At 48.2% G+C, this 20,404-nt stretch overlaps 1 protein-coding gene across 2 annotated transcripts in view; it reads right to left on the reverse strand.

Annotated features, from left to right (window-relative positions):
• The window catches only part of IGF2BP1 (insulin like growth factor 2 mRNA binding protein 1), a 117,268-nt gene that overhangs the window by 23,480 nt on the left and 73,384 nt on the right, over positions 1 to 20,404 (reverse strand). For both annotated transcript variants that reach the window (XM_084804815.1, XM_084804816.1), the window contains 5 exons: positions 19,947 to 20,082; positions 15,406 to 15,528; positions 12,293 to 12,409; positions 11,632 to 11,706; positions 351 to 482 (listed from right to left, as the gene is read on the reverse strand). In XM_084804815.1, the coding sequence (XP_084660941.1) occupies positions 351 to 482; positions 11,632 to 11,706; positions 12,293 to 12,409; positions 15,406 to 15,528; positions 19,947 to 20,082 (583 nt within the window). The remainder of the gene's footprint in view (positions 1 to 350; positions 483 to 11,631; positions 11,707 to 12,292; positions 12,410 to 15,405; positions 15,529 to 19,946; positions 20,083 to 20,404) is intronic.

Raw genomic sequence — 20,404 nt, forward strand, 5'->3', positions numbered from 1 at the left:
TTTTGTGCAGTTCTTTCCCATTCCAAAGGGTTGAAATGCCTCCCCTAAGGCTTACTTACTGGCAGTGAATGCTTTAAGCTAAAATATGGTGGCATTTTCAGTCATTTTGGCCTTTGGCCCCACCCACCACTGGAATGCGCCCCCAAGAGCTTTTCCGAAGCTCAGTTCAGCCCTTGGACTGAAAGAGGTTCAACACCCCTGCTTTAAATAAATAATAGTCAAACACAGCATCCTCATTCAGTCCTACAAAGGCCGCATCATTTAATGCCCTAGCTTGGAGCATAGCAGTCCCAGCTGCCCCCAGGAGTTTGTTTCCAAGGGCGCCTTGGGTGACTCAACCCTGAACTTACTGTTTTGCCTCCTTTGCCAATGACTCTCCCTGCGGCCGAGGCAGGGACGCGGATGTGTGTCTCTAGCTTCACTTCTTCTTTGGGCCCAAAAAAGTTCTCCTCTTTAAGCTTTCCGTAAATTCTCCCTTGAGCCTGAAAGGTGGGGAGAAAATAAAGAGACCACAGAGCTATTGAATGACGAGTGAGGCGATGTACAGATATTTCCTAGCCTTACCCCATCTCAAAAACTAAGGAGTGTTTAGAATTTGAAAAGTCCAGGAATGCATTTTAAGATAGCCCCTCATTCCCACTTGCCTCCCTTACTGCTGAGATTTAGACTGCAAACTTCTCAGGGCAGGGCCTTCTCTTTTTTGCTTGTTTATGTTACTCTGTAAAGCATCATGCACATGGACTGTGACATAATAAAGGTAATGGTGATGCTTAAATAATAACCACAGCAATAATAAGAGGCAGCAAAATATGACCAAAATTAAAATATGTGTTCCAACTTGATACGCTTAAAGAGGCAGCCAACCTAAATAAGGACCACAGGAGCCAGATGTATACGGGTCGGACCTGGAACAAATTATTACAGTGTTGAGGCTTCTGTTCAGGATTCCAGCCAGCCAGCCAGCCATGCCCTCTTTCAGGAGACTCCATTCCACCTGCAGTTTTCCAATCCCCCTCCTCAACTGACAGCATTCAGTGCTCCCAAAGAATCTTCACTGGGCTGTTTTTGGTTCTTCCCCTCAGCCCCCTCCCCAAATTAGGGTGTTGTTGTTTTATGGGGGGGTGTACTACTGCAAACCTTAGGATTCCCTGAAGCCTGATAAAACCTCCCTCTTGTGAGTGGATGGTGCTGTTTTGGCTACATAAGGATCCATACTCAGAGAATGAGCTTGTTATTAGTATATATGACATTCAATTCATTACGTGTACCCACCCCCAACACATATACACAAACACATAACATGCCAGAAGGAGTCACATCAGTCAGGGTTCTCCTCCACGTGTTTTCACAGTGCCCATGTGTTGAAATTGATGTGTGTATATCCACTGAATGCATTATGGGGCATACACTGCAGATACAAGGTGGATCTGTAAAAGGCACTTGGTAAAACTGTAATGTGGCCTTTGTCAACCAGGTGCCCTCCAGATGCGTTGGATGGCAACTACCTTCATTGGCCAATGGCCATGCTAAGCTGGGAATGACCGGGGTCTTTGGCCATGCTAGCTGGGAATGATCAGGCTCGCAGTCCAACACATCTGGAGGGCACTGGCCTAGGGAAGGGTGCTGGAACACAAGGCAGTCTTGCAACACATCTGTAAGAGGCATAAGCCTCAAAACCTGGTGATTCCCTTCAGGATTTCCACAGCAGTCAAGTAGCCCCCAAGAACAGCTCCTTAGCTGCAGTGGAGGCTGGTGGCTCCAATGTCAGTGAGGCAGCGAATCTGCTACAGGTTTCAGTCAGAACTCTAAAGCACCTTGGACAGCTCCTTCAGAGTTCTGACTGAAAACCAGAGTGGATTCACCGCCCCACTGACATCGGAGCCACCAGCCTCCACTGCTTAAGTGTCCCTGGGTGGTATCCAATGTTAGTCCCTCATAGAGTAGAATGACTGAAATGAATGAGGCAACTTCATAGAATCATAGTAGGGTTGGAAGGGGCCTACAAGGCCATCGAGTCCAACCCCCTGCTCAATGCAGGAATCCACATCAGAGCATCCCTGACAGATGGCTGTCCAGCCTCGTCTTGGACGCCTCCAGTGTGGGAGAGCCCACCACCTCCCTGGGTCATTGGTTCCATTGTCGTCTTGCTCTAACAGTCAGGAAGTTTTTCCTGATGTTCAGCTGGAATCTGGCTTCCTGTCACTTGAGCCCATTATTCCGTGTCCTGCACTCTGGGATGATCAAGAAGAGATCCCGGCCTTCCTCTCTGTGACAACCTTTCAAGTACTTGAAGAGCGCTATCCTATCTCCCCTCAGTCTTCTCTTCTCAAGGCTAAACATGCCCAGTTCTTTCAGTCTCTCCTCACAGGGCTTTGTTTCCAGTCCCCTGATCATCTTTGTTGCCCTCCTCTGAACCCTCTCCAGTTTGTCTGCATCCTTCTTAAAATGTGGTGCCCAGAACTGGACACAGTACTCCAGATGAGGCCTAACCAGTGTTGAGTAGAGGGGAACTAGTACTTCCAGGGATTTGGAAGCTATGCTTCTATTAATGCAGTCCAAAATGCATTTGCCTTTTTTGCAGCCACATCACATTGTTGCCTCATATTCCGCTTGTGATCGACAAGAATTCCAAGATCCTTCTCGCTTGTCGTGTTGTTGAGCCACGTATCCCCCATCTTGTAACTGTGCATTTGGTTTCTTTTTCCTAGGTACAGAACTTGGCATTTATCCCTATTAAATGTCATTCTGTTGTTTTCTGCCCAGCACTCCAGTCTATCCAGATCACTTTGATTTTTCTTTCTGTCTTCCAAAGTATTAGCTATCCCGCCCAATTGTGTGTCATCTGCAAATTTGATCAGCATTCCCTGCACCTCCTCCTCCAAGTCATTAATAACAATGTTGAAGAGCACTGGGCCCAGGACTGAGCCCTGTGGTATGCCACTCGTTACCTCTCCCCAGTTTGAGAAAGTCCCATTGATAGGCACTCTTTGAGTCCAATTCTGTAGCCAACTGTGGATCCACCGGATCGTTATTTCATCTAGCCCCCTTTGAGTTAGTTTGCTCATCAGGATATCATGGGGCACTTTGTCGAAAGCTTTGCTGAAGTCGAGGTATATTATGTCTACAGCATTCCCACAGTCCACAAGGGAGGTTTTGTTGTTGTTTATTCGGTCAGACGCTTCCAACTCTTCATGACTTCATGGACCAGCCCATGCCAGACCTTCCTGTCGGCCGTCACCACCCCCAGCTCCCCAAGGTCGAGTCCGTCAGCTCCAGAATATCATCCATCCATCTTGCCCTTGGTTGGCCCCTCTTCCTTTTGCCTTCCACTTTCCCTAGCATCAGCATCTTCTCCAGGGTACCTGTCTTCTCATTATGTGGCCAAAGTACTTCAGTTTTGCTTTAATATCATTCCCTCAAGTGAAGAGTCTGGCTTTATTTCCTGGAGTATGGACTGATTTGATCTTCTTGCAGTCCAAGGCACTCTCAGAATTTTCCTCCAGCACCACAGTTCAAAAGAATCTATCTTCCTTCGCTCTGCCTTCCTTGTGGTCCAGCTCTCGCAGCCATAGGTTACTACAGGGAATACCATTGCTTTCACTATGCGGACCTTTGTTGTCAGTGTGATGTCTCTGCTCTTCACTATTTGATCAAGATTTGTCATTGCTCTCCTCCCAAGAAGTAAACGTCTTCTGATTTCCTGGCTGCAGTCAGCGTCTGCAGTAATCTTTGCACCTAGAAAGACAATGTCTGTCACTGCCTCCATGTTTTCTCCCTCTATTTGCCAGTTATCAATCAAGCTGGTTGCCATAATCTTGGTTTTTTTGAGGTTTAACTGCAACCCAATTTGTGCACTTTCTTCTTTCACCTTTGTCATGAGGTTCCTCAGCTCCTCCTCGCTTTCAGCCATCAAAGTGGTATCATCTGCATATCTGAGATGGTTAATGTTTCTTCCAGCGATTTTAACTCCAGCCTTGGCTTCATCGAGCCCAGCACATCACATGATGTGTTCTGCGTACAGGTTGAATAGGTAGGGTGAGAGTATACAGCCCTGCCATACTCCTTTCCCAATCTTAAACCAGTCCGTTGTTCCATGGTCTGTTCTTACCGTTGCTACTTGGTCATTATACAGATTCCTCAGGAGGCAGACAAGATGACTTGGTATCCCCATACCACCAAGAACTTGCCACAATTTGTGATGATCCACACAGTCAAAGGCTTTAGAATAGTCAATAAAACAGAAATAGATGTTTTTCTGAAACTCCCTGGCTTTCTCCATTATCCAGCGGATATTGGCAATTTGGTCTCTAGTTCCTCTGCCTTTTCAAAACCCAGCTTGTACATCTGGCAATTCTCGTTCCATGAATTGCTGGAGTCTACCTTGCAAGATCTTGAGCATTACCTTACTGGCATGTGAAATAAGTGCCATTGTTTGATAGTTTGAACATTCTTTGGTGCTTCCCTTTTTTGGTATGGGGATATAAGTTGATCTTTTCCAATCTGGTGGCCATTCTTGTGTTTTCCAAATTTGTTGGCATATGGCATGCATCACCTTGACAGCATCATCTTGCAAGATTTTAAACAGTTCAGCTGGGATACCGTCATCTCCTGCTGCCTTGTTATTAGCAATGCTTCTTAAGGCCCATTCAACCTCACTCTTTAGGATGTCTGGCTCTAGCTCACTGACCACACCATCAAATCTATCCCCGATGTTATTATCCTTCCTATACTGACCTTCCGTATATTCTTGCCACCTTTTCTTGATCTGTTCTGCTTCTGTTAGGTCCTTGTCATCTTTGTTTTTGATCATACCCATTTTTGCCTGGAATTTACCTCTGATGTTTCTGATTTTCTGGAAGAGGTCTCTTGTCCTTCCTATTCTATTATCTTCTTCCAATTCCGCGCATTGCTTGTTGAAAAATAATTCCTTCTCTCTTCTGGCTAACCTCTGGAATTTTGAATTTAATTGGGCATATCTCCCCCTATCACTGTTGCCTTTTGCTTTCCTTCTTTCTTGGGCTGCTTCCAGTGTCTCAGCAGACAGCCATCTTGCCTTCTTGGTTTTCTTTTTCTTTGGGACGTTTTTTGTTGCCGCCTCCTGAACAATGTTGCGAACTTCTGTCCATAGTTCTTCCGGGACCCTATCTACTCAATCTAGTCCCTTAAATCTATTCTTCACCTCCAGTGCATATTCATTAGGAATATTAGTGAGCTCCTATCTAACTGATCTGTGGATCTTCCCTATTCTCTTTAGTCTGATTCTAAATTGTGCAATAAGAAGTTCGTGATCTGAACTACAATCAGCTCCAGGTCTTGTTTTTACCGACTGCATAGATGTCCGCCACCTTTGGCTACAAAGGATGTAGTCAATCTGATTTCGGTGTCGACTGTCTGGTGAAGTCCATGTATAAAGTCGTCTCTTAGGTTGTTGGAAGAGAGTGTTTGTTATGCACAGTGAGTTGTCTTGGCAAAATTCTATCAGCCTATGTGCTGCTTCATTTTGTTCTCCCAGACCATGCTTGCCTGTAATTCCAGGTGTCATTTGACTACCCACCTTAGCATTCCAGTCTCCTGTAATGAAAATAACATCTTTGTTTGGCGTACTATCATCCAGTAGGTGCTGCAGATCCTCATAGAACTGATCTGCTTCTGCTTCTTCAGCATCTGTGGTTGGGGTGTATATTTGGATCACCGTGATGTTAAATGGCTTACCCTGAATTCGAATTGGGATCATTCTGTCATTTTTTGGATTGTATCCAAGCTCTGCTTTAGCCACTTTATTATTAACTATGAAGGCTACTCCATTTCTTCTGTGGTCCTCTTGTCCACAGTAGTAGATCTGGTGGCCATTTGATGTGAAGTGGCCCATTCCAGTCCATTTCAGTTCACTTACACCCAAAATGTCTATATTTAATCTTGACATCTCCCCAGTAACCACATCCAATTCGCCCTGGCTCACAGATCTTACATTCCAGGTTCCTATGGTGTGTTGATCTTTAGAACATTGGATTCATCATTCACCATCAGCACCATCGGCTGCTAGCTGTCCTTTTGGCTTTGAGCTAGCTGCGTCATCACATCTGGGGCTAGTTGAACTTATCCTCTGTTCCTTCCCAGTAGCATTTTGACCATCTTCCGACCTGGGAGTCCCATTGTCAAGGGCTCCTTGGAGGGCTCTCTCAGTCTAATCCAGTAGCCAAGTCCAGACACAGACAAAGGGATTCTTTTCAAAGCTTTATTCTTCTTTTATAACTTAACAGCTCTACAGGTAGCAACTAGATCTGAGCAGCAGCATCCCTATGCCCTAAGTTGGAACAGTTGGTCCCCGTTTGAAGGGAAATTACTGGCAGACCCCTGAATATAAGGACTAGGGAGAATCCCTCCCCTTTTCCCTTGGATCCTCTGGGCGCAACCATTCTTTGAGCGCGAACCATTTGGCGCCGCTCTCTGCGTCTGCGCCGCGCATCCCCCTCAGTCTGCTATCTGTGCTGAGTCACTCCCTGGACTGCTTTCTAAACTAGGAATGTGGGTGGGAGGAATCTCCGTCAGCTGTTGGTCCTGGGAAAAAAGGAGCGCGCTCCTCTCCCGAAGGAGCAACTGCTCTTCCTCAGCATCAGAACTACTCTGGGATTCTATGGGCTCAGTGTCCACCCTGACACCCATCTTCCGATGGTATACCGACATATCTCTGGTTGTACTGATCCATTTAGTTTTCAAGGGAGGTTACTTGATCAAAAAATGATATCAGATTCGTCTGGCAGGATTTGTTCTTGAAAAATCCATTTTGGCTTTGAGTAATCACTGCATTGTTCTCAAGGTGCTTACAGATGGATTGCTTTATAAGCTGCTCCAGAATTTTCCCAGGGATTGATGTCAGACTGACTGGTCTGTAGTTCCCAGGTTCCTCCTTTTTGCCCTTTTTGAAGATAGGGACAACATTAGCCCTCCTCCAGTCATCTGGCACTTCCCCTGTCCTCCATGATTTCTCAAAGGGAATAGACAGCGGTTCTGAGAGTTCTTCTGCCAGTTCCTTTATTACTCTAGGATGCAGTTGATCTGGCCCTGGAGATTTGAACTCATTCAAAGTAATTAAGTGTTCCTTGACCATATGCCTATCGATCTCAAGCTGCAATCCTGCCCCTTCAGCCTGTACTTCGCCTTTGCCAGGGCGCTCATAGACCCTCTTTTGGGAGAAGACTGAGCCAAAGTAGGAATTGAGCACCTCTGCCTTTTCTTTGTCATCTGTTATCGTTTTGCCATCCTTATTTAACAGCTGAACAACCATTTCTTTCCTCTGCCTTTTACTATGCACGTAGCTGAAGAAAGCCTTTTTGTTGTTTTTAGCATCCCTCGCTAACCTCAGCTCATTCTCAGCTTTAGCCTTCCTGACGCCATCCCTGCAATTCTATGCTACCTGCCTGTACTCTTCCTTTGTTACTTGGCCTTCTTTCCACTTCCTATATGTGTCCTTTTTTGTTTTCAGGTCATCCCTAAGCTTTTTGTGAAGCCACATTGGCTTCTTCTGTTGTCGTCCACCTTTTCTTCTTGTTGGAATTGTCTGTGATTGTGCCTTGAGAATGTCCTTTTTTAAAAGCTCCCACCCATCTTGGACTCCTTTTCTTGTTAGAGTCGCTTGCCATGGGACTTTACTGATCATTGTTCTGAGTTTATTAAAATCAGCTTTCCTAAAATCCAGGGTACACGTTTGACTACACTCAGCTTTTGCTTCCTTCAGAACCAAGAACTGAAGTACAACATGGTCACTTTCCCCCAGAGTTCCTGTAACTGCTACTTTATCCACTAAGTCATCTCTGTATGTATCCACTAAGTTAGTCACAACAAACTTAAGCCCCATTCAGTCCAATGGGTCTACTTTATGTAGGACTAGCACTGGATACTACGTTTTACCCAAATTCACCACACAAGTAGAACAATCCAGAAGAGGCCACTGTTTCATGTTAAACCATGACTTCAGTTTCACTAACATGCCATGTGTTTCAGCTCCTTCAAGAGCCCGTTCACAACCAACCTCCCTGATATGCAAGTGGCCACAGCCCTCCACGGCACAGAGGAGGTTGCACAGAGAAATGTCCAGGTGAACCGGCCCGTGCATGCAGCAGTTCCCGTGACCACAGCCATTGGAACAAGTGTTGTTGCAGCCACGGAAACCACTGCTGGATTCCTCCACGTTCTGCACAATCCACACGAATGCTTTCGCTGGCAGCTCATGTCAGGCGTGCATTAAGTAGAGATTACAGATGCTTACACTGTGGGTAGGAAAGGGTGTGGAAGAGACACTCTCCTCTTTAAAGAGGAATGTGTTTTCCTATTCCAGGTCTTTTTTCTTCTTGTGAACATTACCAGAGGAGGCAGGGCCAGCCCAAGACATTTTGCTGCCTGAGGCAAAGGACAAGATGGTAGACACACACACACAGAGGGGCGTTGCTAGGCAACTAAGGGCATCCTATAGAGATAGACGGGTGCCCCTGACCTCCCCTGAAGGCAATTGCCTATCCAATGCAGGGCAGAAGCAGCACAGAGGAGAGGATTCCCTCCGTGCTGCAGCCACCCTGCACTTTGCCTTAGATGCGTGTTTTCACACATCTAAGTGTGGCTTCAGGGAGGGGGCAGGAATGGGGCTGGAGACCACATAGGAAACTGTCTAAAACAGCATCTGTGGTCTCCTCCCATCCCCGCCGCCAGGAACGCCCCGTTTTCACCCCTCCATGCTCTGAGCAGGGAGCTGGTGGCAGTTCGGTTCTCTCCACGTGAGCTACAAGGGGCGGGGGGGAGCACGGTTTCCCAGCTACGAGCTCGTAGTGCTGTCTACAAGCTTGGAGCTGGGAAACCAAAAAATCCTGTGTCCCCCAGACACTCTCTAGGGAACATAAGATTGCTCTCTAAAAGATTTGGGGCCCAATCTTTCCATTGGTATCAAAAAAAATTTCCTAAGCTTGCTTACCATGTGGAGATGGGATGGGGGGGTGGGCAGTGTACAGGGAAATACCAACTGGAAATACCCTCCCCTCCCCACACACACACACGGCAACTAAGCTTAGGAACAGTCCACTGCTGGCACCATGCAAAGATTTCTAAGCTTAATGACCAGGCAGGGGAGTGTTGGGGTTTGGGGGCAATGCAGTCTGTGGGAATGCCTGCTCCTGGAGGAGGCTATCAATGGCTACTAGTCCTGATGGCTGTGTGCTGCCTCCAGTACCGGAGGCAGTGAGCCTATGTACACCCGTTGCTGAGGAACATGGGTGGGAGGGTGCTGTTGCGCTCGTGTCCTGCTTGTGGTTTCCTGGTCAACAGCTGGTTGGCCGCTGTGTGAACAGAATGCTGGACTAGATGGACCCTTGGTCTGAGCCTGCATGGCTCGTCTGAGTTTTTAAGGCAAGTAAACCTTTCCCTCCCCAGCTGCAATCCCCCTTGAAAATTGTCCCCTGCATGCCAATTAAGCTGATTTTAAAAAACAAACAAATCTTCCATTGGCACCAATGGGCACTTACGTCTCTGGGGAATAGATCCAACGCTATGGGGAATAGATCCAGGGCTGGGGCCCCATGAACCCAGGCCTAGCAATGCCCCTGCACACACACGCACACATACGCACCCTATGTCATGTACGAAAGCTGACAGGAATTGCAGTTAGATCTTACTTCAGCACCAGCAGTGGGATATAGCCTCCTCCTCCATGTCTGGGGAGCGGAGGCTAGGTTATGGAGCGCAGGACAAGCCATGTGACACACACACCCCTGTCCTCCAAGGCAGGGCAACAGCATGTGTGCAATATGCTTGGAAGGAATGGCCAGCAGGATGTAACTGCTGCCCGCCGCCATCTGCTGCCTGAGGTGGTGGCCTCAAAGGGCTGGCCCTGAAAATAGGACCCACTCTATGCCTTTCCAGGGTGCATCTACACACTCCCCATTATTTCACAGTCTAGAAGGCAGGGCAGAGGACTCTGGAACTTCCTCCCATGATTGTTTCGCTAATGCGGCCCTCCTGGGCAGGGCCAACTCCAGTTCTGAGGGGGCCCTTGTCAAGTTCCCCTCAGGCAGGCCCTGCCTACACAGCTGGGCCCTAGCAAGCTTTCCTGGTAGTGGCAGGCGGCAGCCACACTCCAATCAGCATTGGATGCCTGTGAGCCGCCATTTTCATTTCCCCCAACGCTCCCAACTTAGCACTATCATGGGGAAATAAAAATGGCGGCCCCCAGGACCCAGCTGCCCAGGCCTGACCAGAGCACTAAAACATGTTTTTTAAAAGGGGTGCCCAGGGTGGGTGTCAGTGATAGGCCCTGCTCGAGGGTTTGTTTTTTTAAATAAAGAACTGAAAAAACATTAGGATGCCAAGTTCTCCTTCCTGTTCCTGAACATGCCACTGATCAGCTGTTCAGCAGGCACAAAGAGAAAGCAAATCAAAGGGGTAGAGGAGAGAGAAAGAGTGAGGCTAGAGGCTAGGAGGGGTGAGAAACAGCAAGGTAAAGAGGTGGAGGGGAGAGAAATAGCGGGGCTAGGAAGGGAGAGAAATAGAAAGGAAAGGGGTTAGGGGAGAGAAATAGCAAGGTTAGAGGCTAGGAGTGGAGAGTTAGAGAGAGAGCAAAAGGGAAAGGTCTGTGTGGATGGAAGAAGACTGGGTGGGCCAGGAAGCAACTATTTCCATTTCCCCCTCCCTCCCAGCCTTTAGCCTCGCAATTCCCACCCCCCGCCACCTCTGGACTAGCCAGGCCCCCACAGCAGCCATTATGTGACTAGCCACATCCTCCATAGGAGCCATTTTGTGGTGGTGCCCATGGCAGTTTCCCAAATGTGCCCACAGATCCAAAAAGGTTGGGGACCCCTGGCTTAGGAATTGTCCTCACCCAATGTATCTCCCAGCTCGCTTTGATTGGCAGGGGAGACTCATGCTCCTTCTTTTACCCATGACCCAGTCATGTGCCGGGCAAGGTCTTCTCAGTGGCGGCACCCATGCTTTGGAATGTGGGACTGACTCACATTTCAGACAGATCCACCTGCCAATTTCCCTGCTTCCTGTTACAGCCTCAAATAAAGGGGTTTCCTTGTTAAGAAGGTGCTTTCTAGGTGATGAATCTTATTACTGAATGTCACTGTTTGACATGTTCTTTGGAAACTGGTTTAGATTTAAGGGTGAAGGCAGAGGTAACAGTAAGCGTGTGGAGGAAGCGGTTGCACTCACATGCTCTGCCCTGAAGACAAATGCTTTGGAATGCAGGGAAAGGATATTTGAAACACTTCTCCCACACCTGGAATGTCACCTTGGTCTTCAAGGCTTGCCTTACTACAGCCTCTCCTGATCTGGCTCCCTCCAGATGTGTTGGACTACAACTCCCATCGCTGATGAGGATAGTTGTCTGACACATCTGGAGGGCTCCAGGTTAGGGAAGGCTGCCTTACAGCTTTTGCAATGGCTGCTGGCCCATTTTAATTAATGTCTGATGATGCTTTAATTTTTACACGTGCATCGTTTTGAGTCACGTTAAATCAAGAGTTACTTTTTAGAAATAAGGAAAAAGGTAATTCCTGTCATTGTGTGCAAGCCCCCTGTAATTACATGCTTGCAAAAAAAAAAACATTAAAAAAAACATGCATGCCAAAATGGGAGGAAAGAAACCTTGAACTGGGCTTCTGGTGGTCCAGTGATTATCACCATTCGCACTTTGGAATCCGGCGTCTCTGGAGGAGCAATCTGGAGGACACAAGGGGAGGAACGTAAGATGAACTGCTTCATTAGCAACGAGGCCAGCCAGCAAAACCTGTGTGAGGGGTTCATTCTGCATTCCAACCCCTCCTCTCAAGTGACTTGGCTCAAGGCCCTATAAACAGTTGCAGCAATACCCAGATTCAAGTCAAAAGGCATCATCCACTAGGGACGTTCCCCACTGCACTGATGGGGAGAACTTCCTTGTGGATGGCACTCCAACTCTTTAAACCTAGCATCACACTGGGTCTCTCACCTGCAGAAGCTGGGCAATGCAGAGGCCACCATCTTACCTAGGACGTTTCTGCCTCATTTCCTAAAACCAACACGCCAGCAGCTGTCTTACACCAAGCTTTGCAAGAAAACAAACGGAGGTGAGCATCCAGAGTAGATCACAAGAAGAGAAAAGGGTTCTCAGGATGCTAAATTGAATTTATTGTAAGAAGGGCTTCTTACAATAAATTCACTTTTGCATCCTGAGAACCTGTTTCTCTTCTTTGCCATCAACCGAATTTTACAGCCACCCATCAAGAACAGGGATTAAAGCATCGAAGAAACAGAAAGGAGCAGGCACCTTGATAGAAGCACTTGCGAATCTGGAAAGCTGTTTGATATGCTGCCCCTTCTTGCCAATGATCGCGCCCACAGCCTGGGCAGGGATGAAGACGTGCACTGTCTCTTGCTCAGGAGGCTGCCGAGAGAAAGTTTTTGTGGCCGTCAATAAGTTCCCGGTCATACTGGATATCCCCTTTTGATCTAACCTTAGGCTGAAAACTGTTGTCTTGCCACACCCTCTCACCATTGGCTGAACTGAGATGATGTCACATAATGTTTAGTGCAGGTTTTGTAAGAGAAATAGTATGTGACTTTTGCTGGAACTCACTCAGGTTCTGGGAAAAGGAGGGGGTGGATGCTAACAGCAGGAATGCAGCAGGAATGGGGAAGCAGGGGGTTGGTTGGGAAGATGGACAGGACGAAGAGGCAGAGATCTCAAGGGAGAGGATAAAAGAGGCGGCAGTGGGCCAAGAACCATGAGTCTGCAAGCTCTTTGGACTTTTTATCCTAGGACTCTTCTTTTGTGTACCAATAGTGCCTTGAGACTGGCAGAGGAAGTTTCACTGCTTTGTAAATAGATCATACTTATTCTGAAATAGGTACAAAGGAGAAAAAGCTTGGCTGAGGAAAACCCTTTTACAGGACCCAAAGACAGGAGTTGCTGTGAGCACGGAAGGGCTGAATTGGCAAATGGAGGGTTACCATCTGGGAAACAGTTGGCTGGGATCCCAAAGAGGCCAATCTTTGGCCTCTGGTCAGTTTTGGTACAAATTCACTTGTTTGCGGTTGAAGTAGTGGAGGCTCTGATGTCAGTGGGGCAGTGAATCCACTCCGGGTTTCAGTCAGAACCAGCCAGAACTCTACAGGAGCTATCCAAGGTGCTCCTGTAGATTTCTGACTGGTTCTGACTGAAACCCGGAGTGGATTCACCACCCCACTGACATCAGAGCCACCAGCCTCCTCTGGGCTGATGGTGATTCAATACACGGTGGATACTTAGGGGGAGAGGGGAGGGATTTACAGCACAATGCTATGCATGTTTACTCAGAAGTAAGTCCCACTGCATTCAATGGGGCTTCTTCCCTTGTAAGTCTGTTTAAGAATGCAGCCTTAGTGATCTTTTTTTCATGGTTATGATCAGGGAATCAAACCATCACACTTTTTGGTTTCCTTAATGCAGGGGTGGACAACTACTACTCCTTACTACTCCCAGTAGCCCTAACCTGCATAAGCCACGGAGAGAGATCATGTGAGTTGCGGACCAAAACATCTAGAGAAACACAAGTTGCCCACCCCAGCCTAATATATGCATTTTGTACACAATTTTGCAGCCAAGAACTGCAAAATTGGAGAAATGTGCCATGTGGATGGTAATTGTGTTCCAATAAACCTATTAGCCTGGGAACTACAAATTAAGTTGGTTTGCTTAAAAATGCGTATCAAATACAATTCTCCCCCGTCTCTGGGCTGGGCAAACCCAAAAGATATAACTCCTCCTACTTGTTGCTTTTATTTTATGTGCTCATTCTGATTCATTCCGATCCTGGTGGAACCAGAGAGTCTGCCACATCAGGTGTTCTGAATCCTCACTCTGAACGGGTAAACTGATTCTTTTTCTCTTTGGGTGTTCCAGTTTAGGTTCAACAGAGACTTTCAGGTAATGGTTCAGATTCAGGAAAAAATAACGGTCTGTTCCGGTTCTGGGTTCAGGTCCGGTTTGAATCCCTGTCTACCCATCACTCCATCCAGCATGGATTCTCCTTTTGTAGAATGGCTTGGGAAATGTGGAATAATTAAGGCTCAGAAACAGTGCAGAAATCTGAGCTGACCTTCCACAAGTGAAGTGTGGGACATCTAGCCCCTATATAGTACTCTGCCACTTAATATTACTGCCCTCCGGTGCATTCCTATAGTGAGAATTGTATCCTGCCATTTCTAGAAATACAAAGGTTAGGAAATTAAAATCACCTTGTATTGCAGCCTTCCCCAATCCAGGGTTCTCAAGATGTGTTGGACTACAACTCCTAGCATCTCCAAAGGTCCTGCTGGTTGGAATGATGGGAATTGTAGTCCAACATACCTGGAAGGCGGTGGGCTGGTAAAGCCTGTTGCATTAGCTTAATTCTGGCAAATAATTGCCTGTATTCTCACCCCCTCACCCCTAAAAGTTTCCAGTCCAAGCTTGGGCTCTGGGAAACTACTGCAAGGAACCAAATTATCACGGAAACTACTACCAAAAAAACTTCTCGTCATTCCCCAGAGGTTGAAATTCCATGGGCTATTGTGAAGAAAAAGCTGATGAAAAATCTTAAGAGATATAGACTGGGGCAAAGAGAAAGCAGTCTCTGAGGCAGAGGTGGGGACCCTGCGGCCTGACAGCCTCATTCCAACTTCCACCCCACTTTGGCCCTGGCCCCTCCCAATTTTGGCTCTGGCCAAGGTCACTGCCGGAATGTGGAGGATAAGGCTAATTCATGGCGAATAAGACTATCAGTGGCTACCAGCCCTGATGGCTATATGCTACCTCCAGTATCAGAAGCAGTATGCCTATATACACCCATTGCTGGGGAAGAGGGACTACAGGGTGCTGTTGCACTCATGTCCTGCTTGTGGGTTTCCTACAGGCAGCTGGTTGGCCACTGTGTGAACAGAATGCTGGACTAGATGGACCTTGGTCTGATCCAGCACGGCTCTTCTTATGTTTTTATGTGGACCCCAACTGATTCTGACCAAGGTAAGGCAGACCTCGACTGGAAAAAGCTTCCTCATCACTGCTTTAAGGCCGCAATCCTATACTCATTTTCTTGGGAGTAAGCCCCACTGAACTCAATGGGGCTTACTTTTGAGTAGACATGTAGAGGGTTGTGCTGTGTGAGCTTTATAAACCAAAAGCAGAAGCTCGAATCCTAGCTGGAAAACTGTAGGGCACCAAGAGAGGTCCTGGAACACCAGCATGTGTATAGAATCATAAAATAGTATAGAATAGTAGGGTTGGAAGGGGCCTACAAGGCCATCGAGTCCAAAACCCAACTCGGTGTATCACCGAGTTGTCTTTTTGGGGAGTGGTTTAGTGGCTGGGGTGAACAATCCCTTGTAACTCATTCTCTGTATAGAAGCAGAGGTCAAGCCTACCAAAAAAGAACTGTATGGGGCTGCCCCAGAGACACTGCTAGGAGGCGGTGGCACAGCATTGGAAGAGGCAGGAAAGAGGCCAACAGCAGCTAGGTTGAGACCAGGTATCAGGTGTGACTGCAGCTGAAATAAAAAGAGACAACAAGACAGTGGAGATGAAGGGTTATTTTACGTTTTTACTGTGACTTTTCTGTCAACACTGCAACACTTATTTTAGAGCAGAGGTAGCCTTGCTTCCCACTAATTTAGCTTTCCCCCAAACTGGTGCCCTCCAGATGTGTTGGACTACAACTCCCACAAACCCCCAGCCACTTGGGAGTTTCTGGGAGTTGTAGTCCAACACATCTGGAGTGCACCGGGTTGGGGAAGGTAGCACTAACTGATTACAATCAATCCATCTGCCCTGTTCTGGAGAACTAAAAAAGCAACAAAAGGTTGCATACATAAGACTGCACCCATGGAGCTAGAGAGCCCAGTTACACATTGGAGCACAAGCAAGATCCCTATGGGTGTAAGGCGTTAAAGCTCAAATTAGCACACTGATAGATACAGCCTCCCATTCCCCCCGATGCAACCAGACTTCCGCACACTGGTCTGCTGCGCCCGGAAAACGAAAAGAACCCCGTAGCAATGAGCCCCAGACATGTCCACTAAGCACTTTAAAGTGCAAGCTGTAAAGTGTGAGCTGTGAACTGGGAGGTGCCAGTCGTTCTCACAAATTTACTAGCAGCCTTACGCAAGCTGCATATGGCTCAATTCACACCTAATGCCTAACCCTGGTTTGGCAATCAGGTGCACCCCTGAAGACTCGTAGATCTCCCCCTTCCTCCCCTAACACGCACAGGTTGCCCCCTCCACTTCCTGGTTTTTGCTAGCCAGTTTGCCATGACATCCAAACTGTCAAACCATGGTTAGCGCACACCTTCAAATGGTGGTTTGCAAACTGTGGTTTGGAGGCAAGGCACTAACCACAGTGTGGCAATTCAGATGTCATTGCAGACTATGGTAAGGAAGTGGAGGAGGGAACCCAGATAAAAAGGGAGAAGGGGGAGTTCACAAACCCACATGGGTCCTTCTGATCGCCAAACCAGAGTGTATTTCTTGGCCTCAGTCCTGCATCTAAATCCCTAACATACAGGATCATTCTAAAGATTGCTGCAGTTTATTTATTTATTTATTTATTTATTATTAAATTTATTTATCGCCCATCTGGCTGGTCACCCAGCCACTCTGGGCGATGTACAACATACAATAAAAAGAGTTTAAAACAATAAAATTCTACAATAAAAACATTTTCTAAAATACCCTAACCCACCCCAAATGCCTGCCTGAACAACAACGTTTTTAATGCACGACGGAAGCTCATTAAAGAGGGGGCATGACGGAGTTCCCTAGGGAGGGAGTTCCAAAGAGTGGGGGCCACCACAGAAAAGGCCATCTCCCTCGTCCCCACCAGTCTAGCTGTCCTGGCTGATGGGACAGAGAGAAGGCCATCCGAGGCTGATCTTGTTAAGCACCCTGTCTGGTGCTGCTGGAGGCGCTCCTTAAGATAGGCTGGGCCAGAACCATATAGCGTTTTAAAGGTCAAAAGCAACATCTTGAATTTGGCCCGGAAAACAACTGGTAACCAGTGCAACTCCTTCAGCACTGGAGTGATGTGATCTCGCCGGCGGCTGCCTTTAATCAGGCGAGCCGCCGCGTTCTGTACCAGCTGCAGTTTCCGAACCGTCTTCAAGGGTAACCCCACGTAGAGCGCATTACAGTAGTCTAAACGAGAGGAGACCAGGGCATGTACTACCGATGGGAGCAGATGGTCGGGAAGGAAGGGGCATAGCTGCCGTATCAGATGGAGTTGATACAGCACTGTCTGGCTCACAGCTGACACCTGAGCCTCCATGGACAGCTGGGAGTCCAAAATGACCCCCACGCTGCGGACCTGGTCTTTCAAGGGTAGCCGTACCCCATTCAACACCAGGTCAACATCCCCCAGCCTCCTCTTGTCTCCCACCAAAAGTACCTCGGTCTTGTCAGGGTTCAGCTTCAGCCTATTCCTCCCCATCCAGCCACTCACCGTCTCCAGACATTTGGACAAAGATTCTACGGCCAACCTTGGTGAAGATTTAAACGAGAGGTAGAGCTGCGTGTCATCCGCATATTGATGACACTGCACCCCAAACCTCCTGATGATAGCCCCCAGCGGCTTCACATAGATGTTAAATAGCATCGGGAAGAGGATGGAACCCTGTGGCACCCCACAAGTAAGTGGCCACGGGTCCGAAACCTCTCCCAGTGCTACCCTCTGGTACTTGCCGAAGAGGAAGGAACGGAACCACCGCAATACGGTGTCCCCAATGCCCAACCCCTCCAGGCGGTCCAGGAGGATACCGTGGTCAACGGTATTGAAAGCCGCTGAGAGGTCGAGGAGAACAAGGAAGGAGCATTCACCCCTATCCAGAGCCCTCCTCATATCATCTACCAAGGCGACCAAGGCCGTTTCTGTCCCATGCCCAGGCCTGAAGCCCGACTGAAATGGGTCTAGATAATCAGTTTCTTCCAAGTGTGCCTTCAACTGCACCGCCACCACCCGCTCAATCACCTTGCCCAAAAATGGCAGATTTGAGACTGGGCGAAAGTTGTTCAAAACTTGAGGATCCAAGGAGGGCTTCTTTAAGAGCTGTCTTATCACAGCCTCCTCGAGGGCTGATGGCATCACTCCCTCCTCAAGGGAGGCGTTCACCACCGCCTTGATCCCCTCACCCAGTCTCTCTCTGCAGCTCATAATGAGCCAGGATGGGCAAGGATCAAGTAAGCAGGTGGTCGGCCGTACCGATGAAAGCACCTTGTCCACTTCATCAGGAGGAAGAAGCTGGAACCGATCCCACAAAACCGGTTTGCCACAGGCCGCCTCTTGCTCACTAACTGTATCCACAGCGTGCAGAGTAACACACCTAATCTGATCAATTTTATCTGCAAAGTGCCTTGCCAAGGCCTCACAGGAGGCCTTAGAATGCTCCAGTGGTTCAGGAGCCACAGGACCGACCAGGCTCCGGAACACTTGGAACAGCCTCCTGGGACAGCACTCTGCAGACGCGATGGAGGCAGCATAATATTCCTTTTTTGCTCCCTTCACCGCCACATGATAGGCTGAAGATACAGCTCTAGCCCGTGTCTGATCGTCTTTGGAGCGAGACTTCCGCCACCGGCGCTCTAGCCGTCTCACCTCCTGTTTCAGAGCTCGTAACCACGGATTGAACCATGGTGCAGTCCGAGCCCTGTTCAGGGGGAGAGGGTGTTTCGGAGCCACCTGATCTAATGCCCCAGTGATTGCGGCATTCCAGCCACCCACCAGGGTCTCGACCGAGTGGCCGTTGGCATGCCCCAGAGAATCCCCAAGCGCGTTCAGGAATCCATTTGGATCCATAAGACGCCTGGGGAGGACCATTTTAATGGGTCCTCCACCCCTGCGGAGGGGTTGTGGAACCGAGAAGTCCAACGTCACCAGATAGTGATCTGACCATGACAAGGGGGTGGTGGATATACCCCCGACTTCCAGATCACTCCCCACTTCTCCAGAAACAAACACAACGTCTAGTGCATGACCGCCTACATGGGTGGGCCCAGTTAGAATATGGTGCAGCTCCCAGGAGGCCATGGTCTCCATGAAGTCCCGAGGTTCTCCTGTGAGGATGGCCTCCGAATGTACGTTGAAGTCCCCCAACACCAGTAAGTTAGGGGACTGTACACGCACATCAGAGACCACCTCAAGCACCTTGGCCAGGGAGTCAGTCGTGCAGCGGGGTGGACGGTACACGAGCAGAATTGACGGTACACGAGCAGTTTGAATGCTCAAAAAGCTCTATGTGGATTCTATGTATTGCTGCTGCCACTGTTGTTGCCACGACTACTAGTAGTAACAATAATAATAGGTAGGTACAACAATTTGTAACCAACCGTCTCTATTTCATGCCTTTGCCTTTAATTTATATCCTGCCTTTCCACTAAATGTATTTCAGGGTATTTACTTCGAATCGACAGATGCATATAATCCTTCATAAAAGCTCTTCCCCCATCTAGACCTTTAGCAGCCTACCTTTTAGCCAATTAACTGAGCACAGCCTTCCAATTTAGTCCACAACTGTTTCTAGTCCAGAAGATTCTTTTACCTGCCATCAGTCCCTATATCATTTGTTGTACTATGATAGCCTACCAAAGTTTATTAAACAGATCTATGTAAATGCCAACTACAGGTAATGGCTTTTGAAAGAGACTTCATTACAACCTTCCCCCATCCTGATGTTTTGGGTGACAACTCCCAGCATTCCTGACGATTGGCCAGGTTGCCTGGGGCTGATGGGAGTCGAAGTCCAAAACAATCGCAAGGCACCAGGATGCAGAAGGCTGCCTTATTAATACAAATCAGTTGGTTTTGATGGAAAGGCACTGATCACAGACAGACACGCTTGTCCCCCTTGCTGCCTGTGGGATGCCACAAGAGCCTCTGAATCCCAGGGAAAGAAGAGATGTGACTGAAACACACTCACGCTCATAGCTGCCACATCATTCTCATAGGCCTCCCTCACTTTCTTCATGATCTCTTGCTCCGCTCTACAGCAGTTCTCAATGGAACCTTTCACAGTGATGGTCCTCTCGGGGTTGTACAACGTCAAGTCCTGTAGGCTGGAGGGGAGGAAGGGGGACACACAAACGAACTGTAGGACGGAACACTGCCACAAACACTCGGCTAGCAGCTCGTCATCCACCTGACCCCATTTTTGCACTTGATCCATCTACGATCGAAAGCATCCAGGAAGCTCCCGTGGCCCGTGATTCTCCCGCATGTTCATTTCACACAAGGCCCCACACCACTGTCACATGCCACAGCACTGCATCATAGACGAAGGCAGAGATCACAAGGAGTCCTGCATACAACCAAGGGATCAGCAGAGGGGGCTGCGCTAGCAAGCTCTACCCATGGAGACCTCCTTGATGTCATGGAGGA

Source organism: Heloderma suspectum, chromosome 6 (assembly GCF_057233095.1).
Source record: "Heloderma suspectum isolate Gila_16-S chromosome 6, 16-S_ref, whole genome shotgun sequence".
Taxonomy (NCBI): domain Eukaryota; kingdom Metazoa; phylum Chordata; class Lepidosauria; order Squamata; family Helodermatidae; genus Heloderma; species Heloderma suspectum.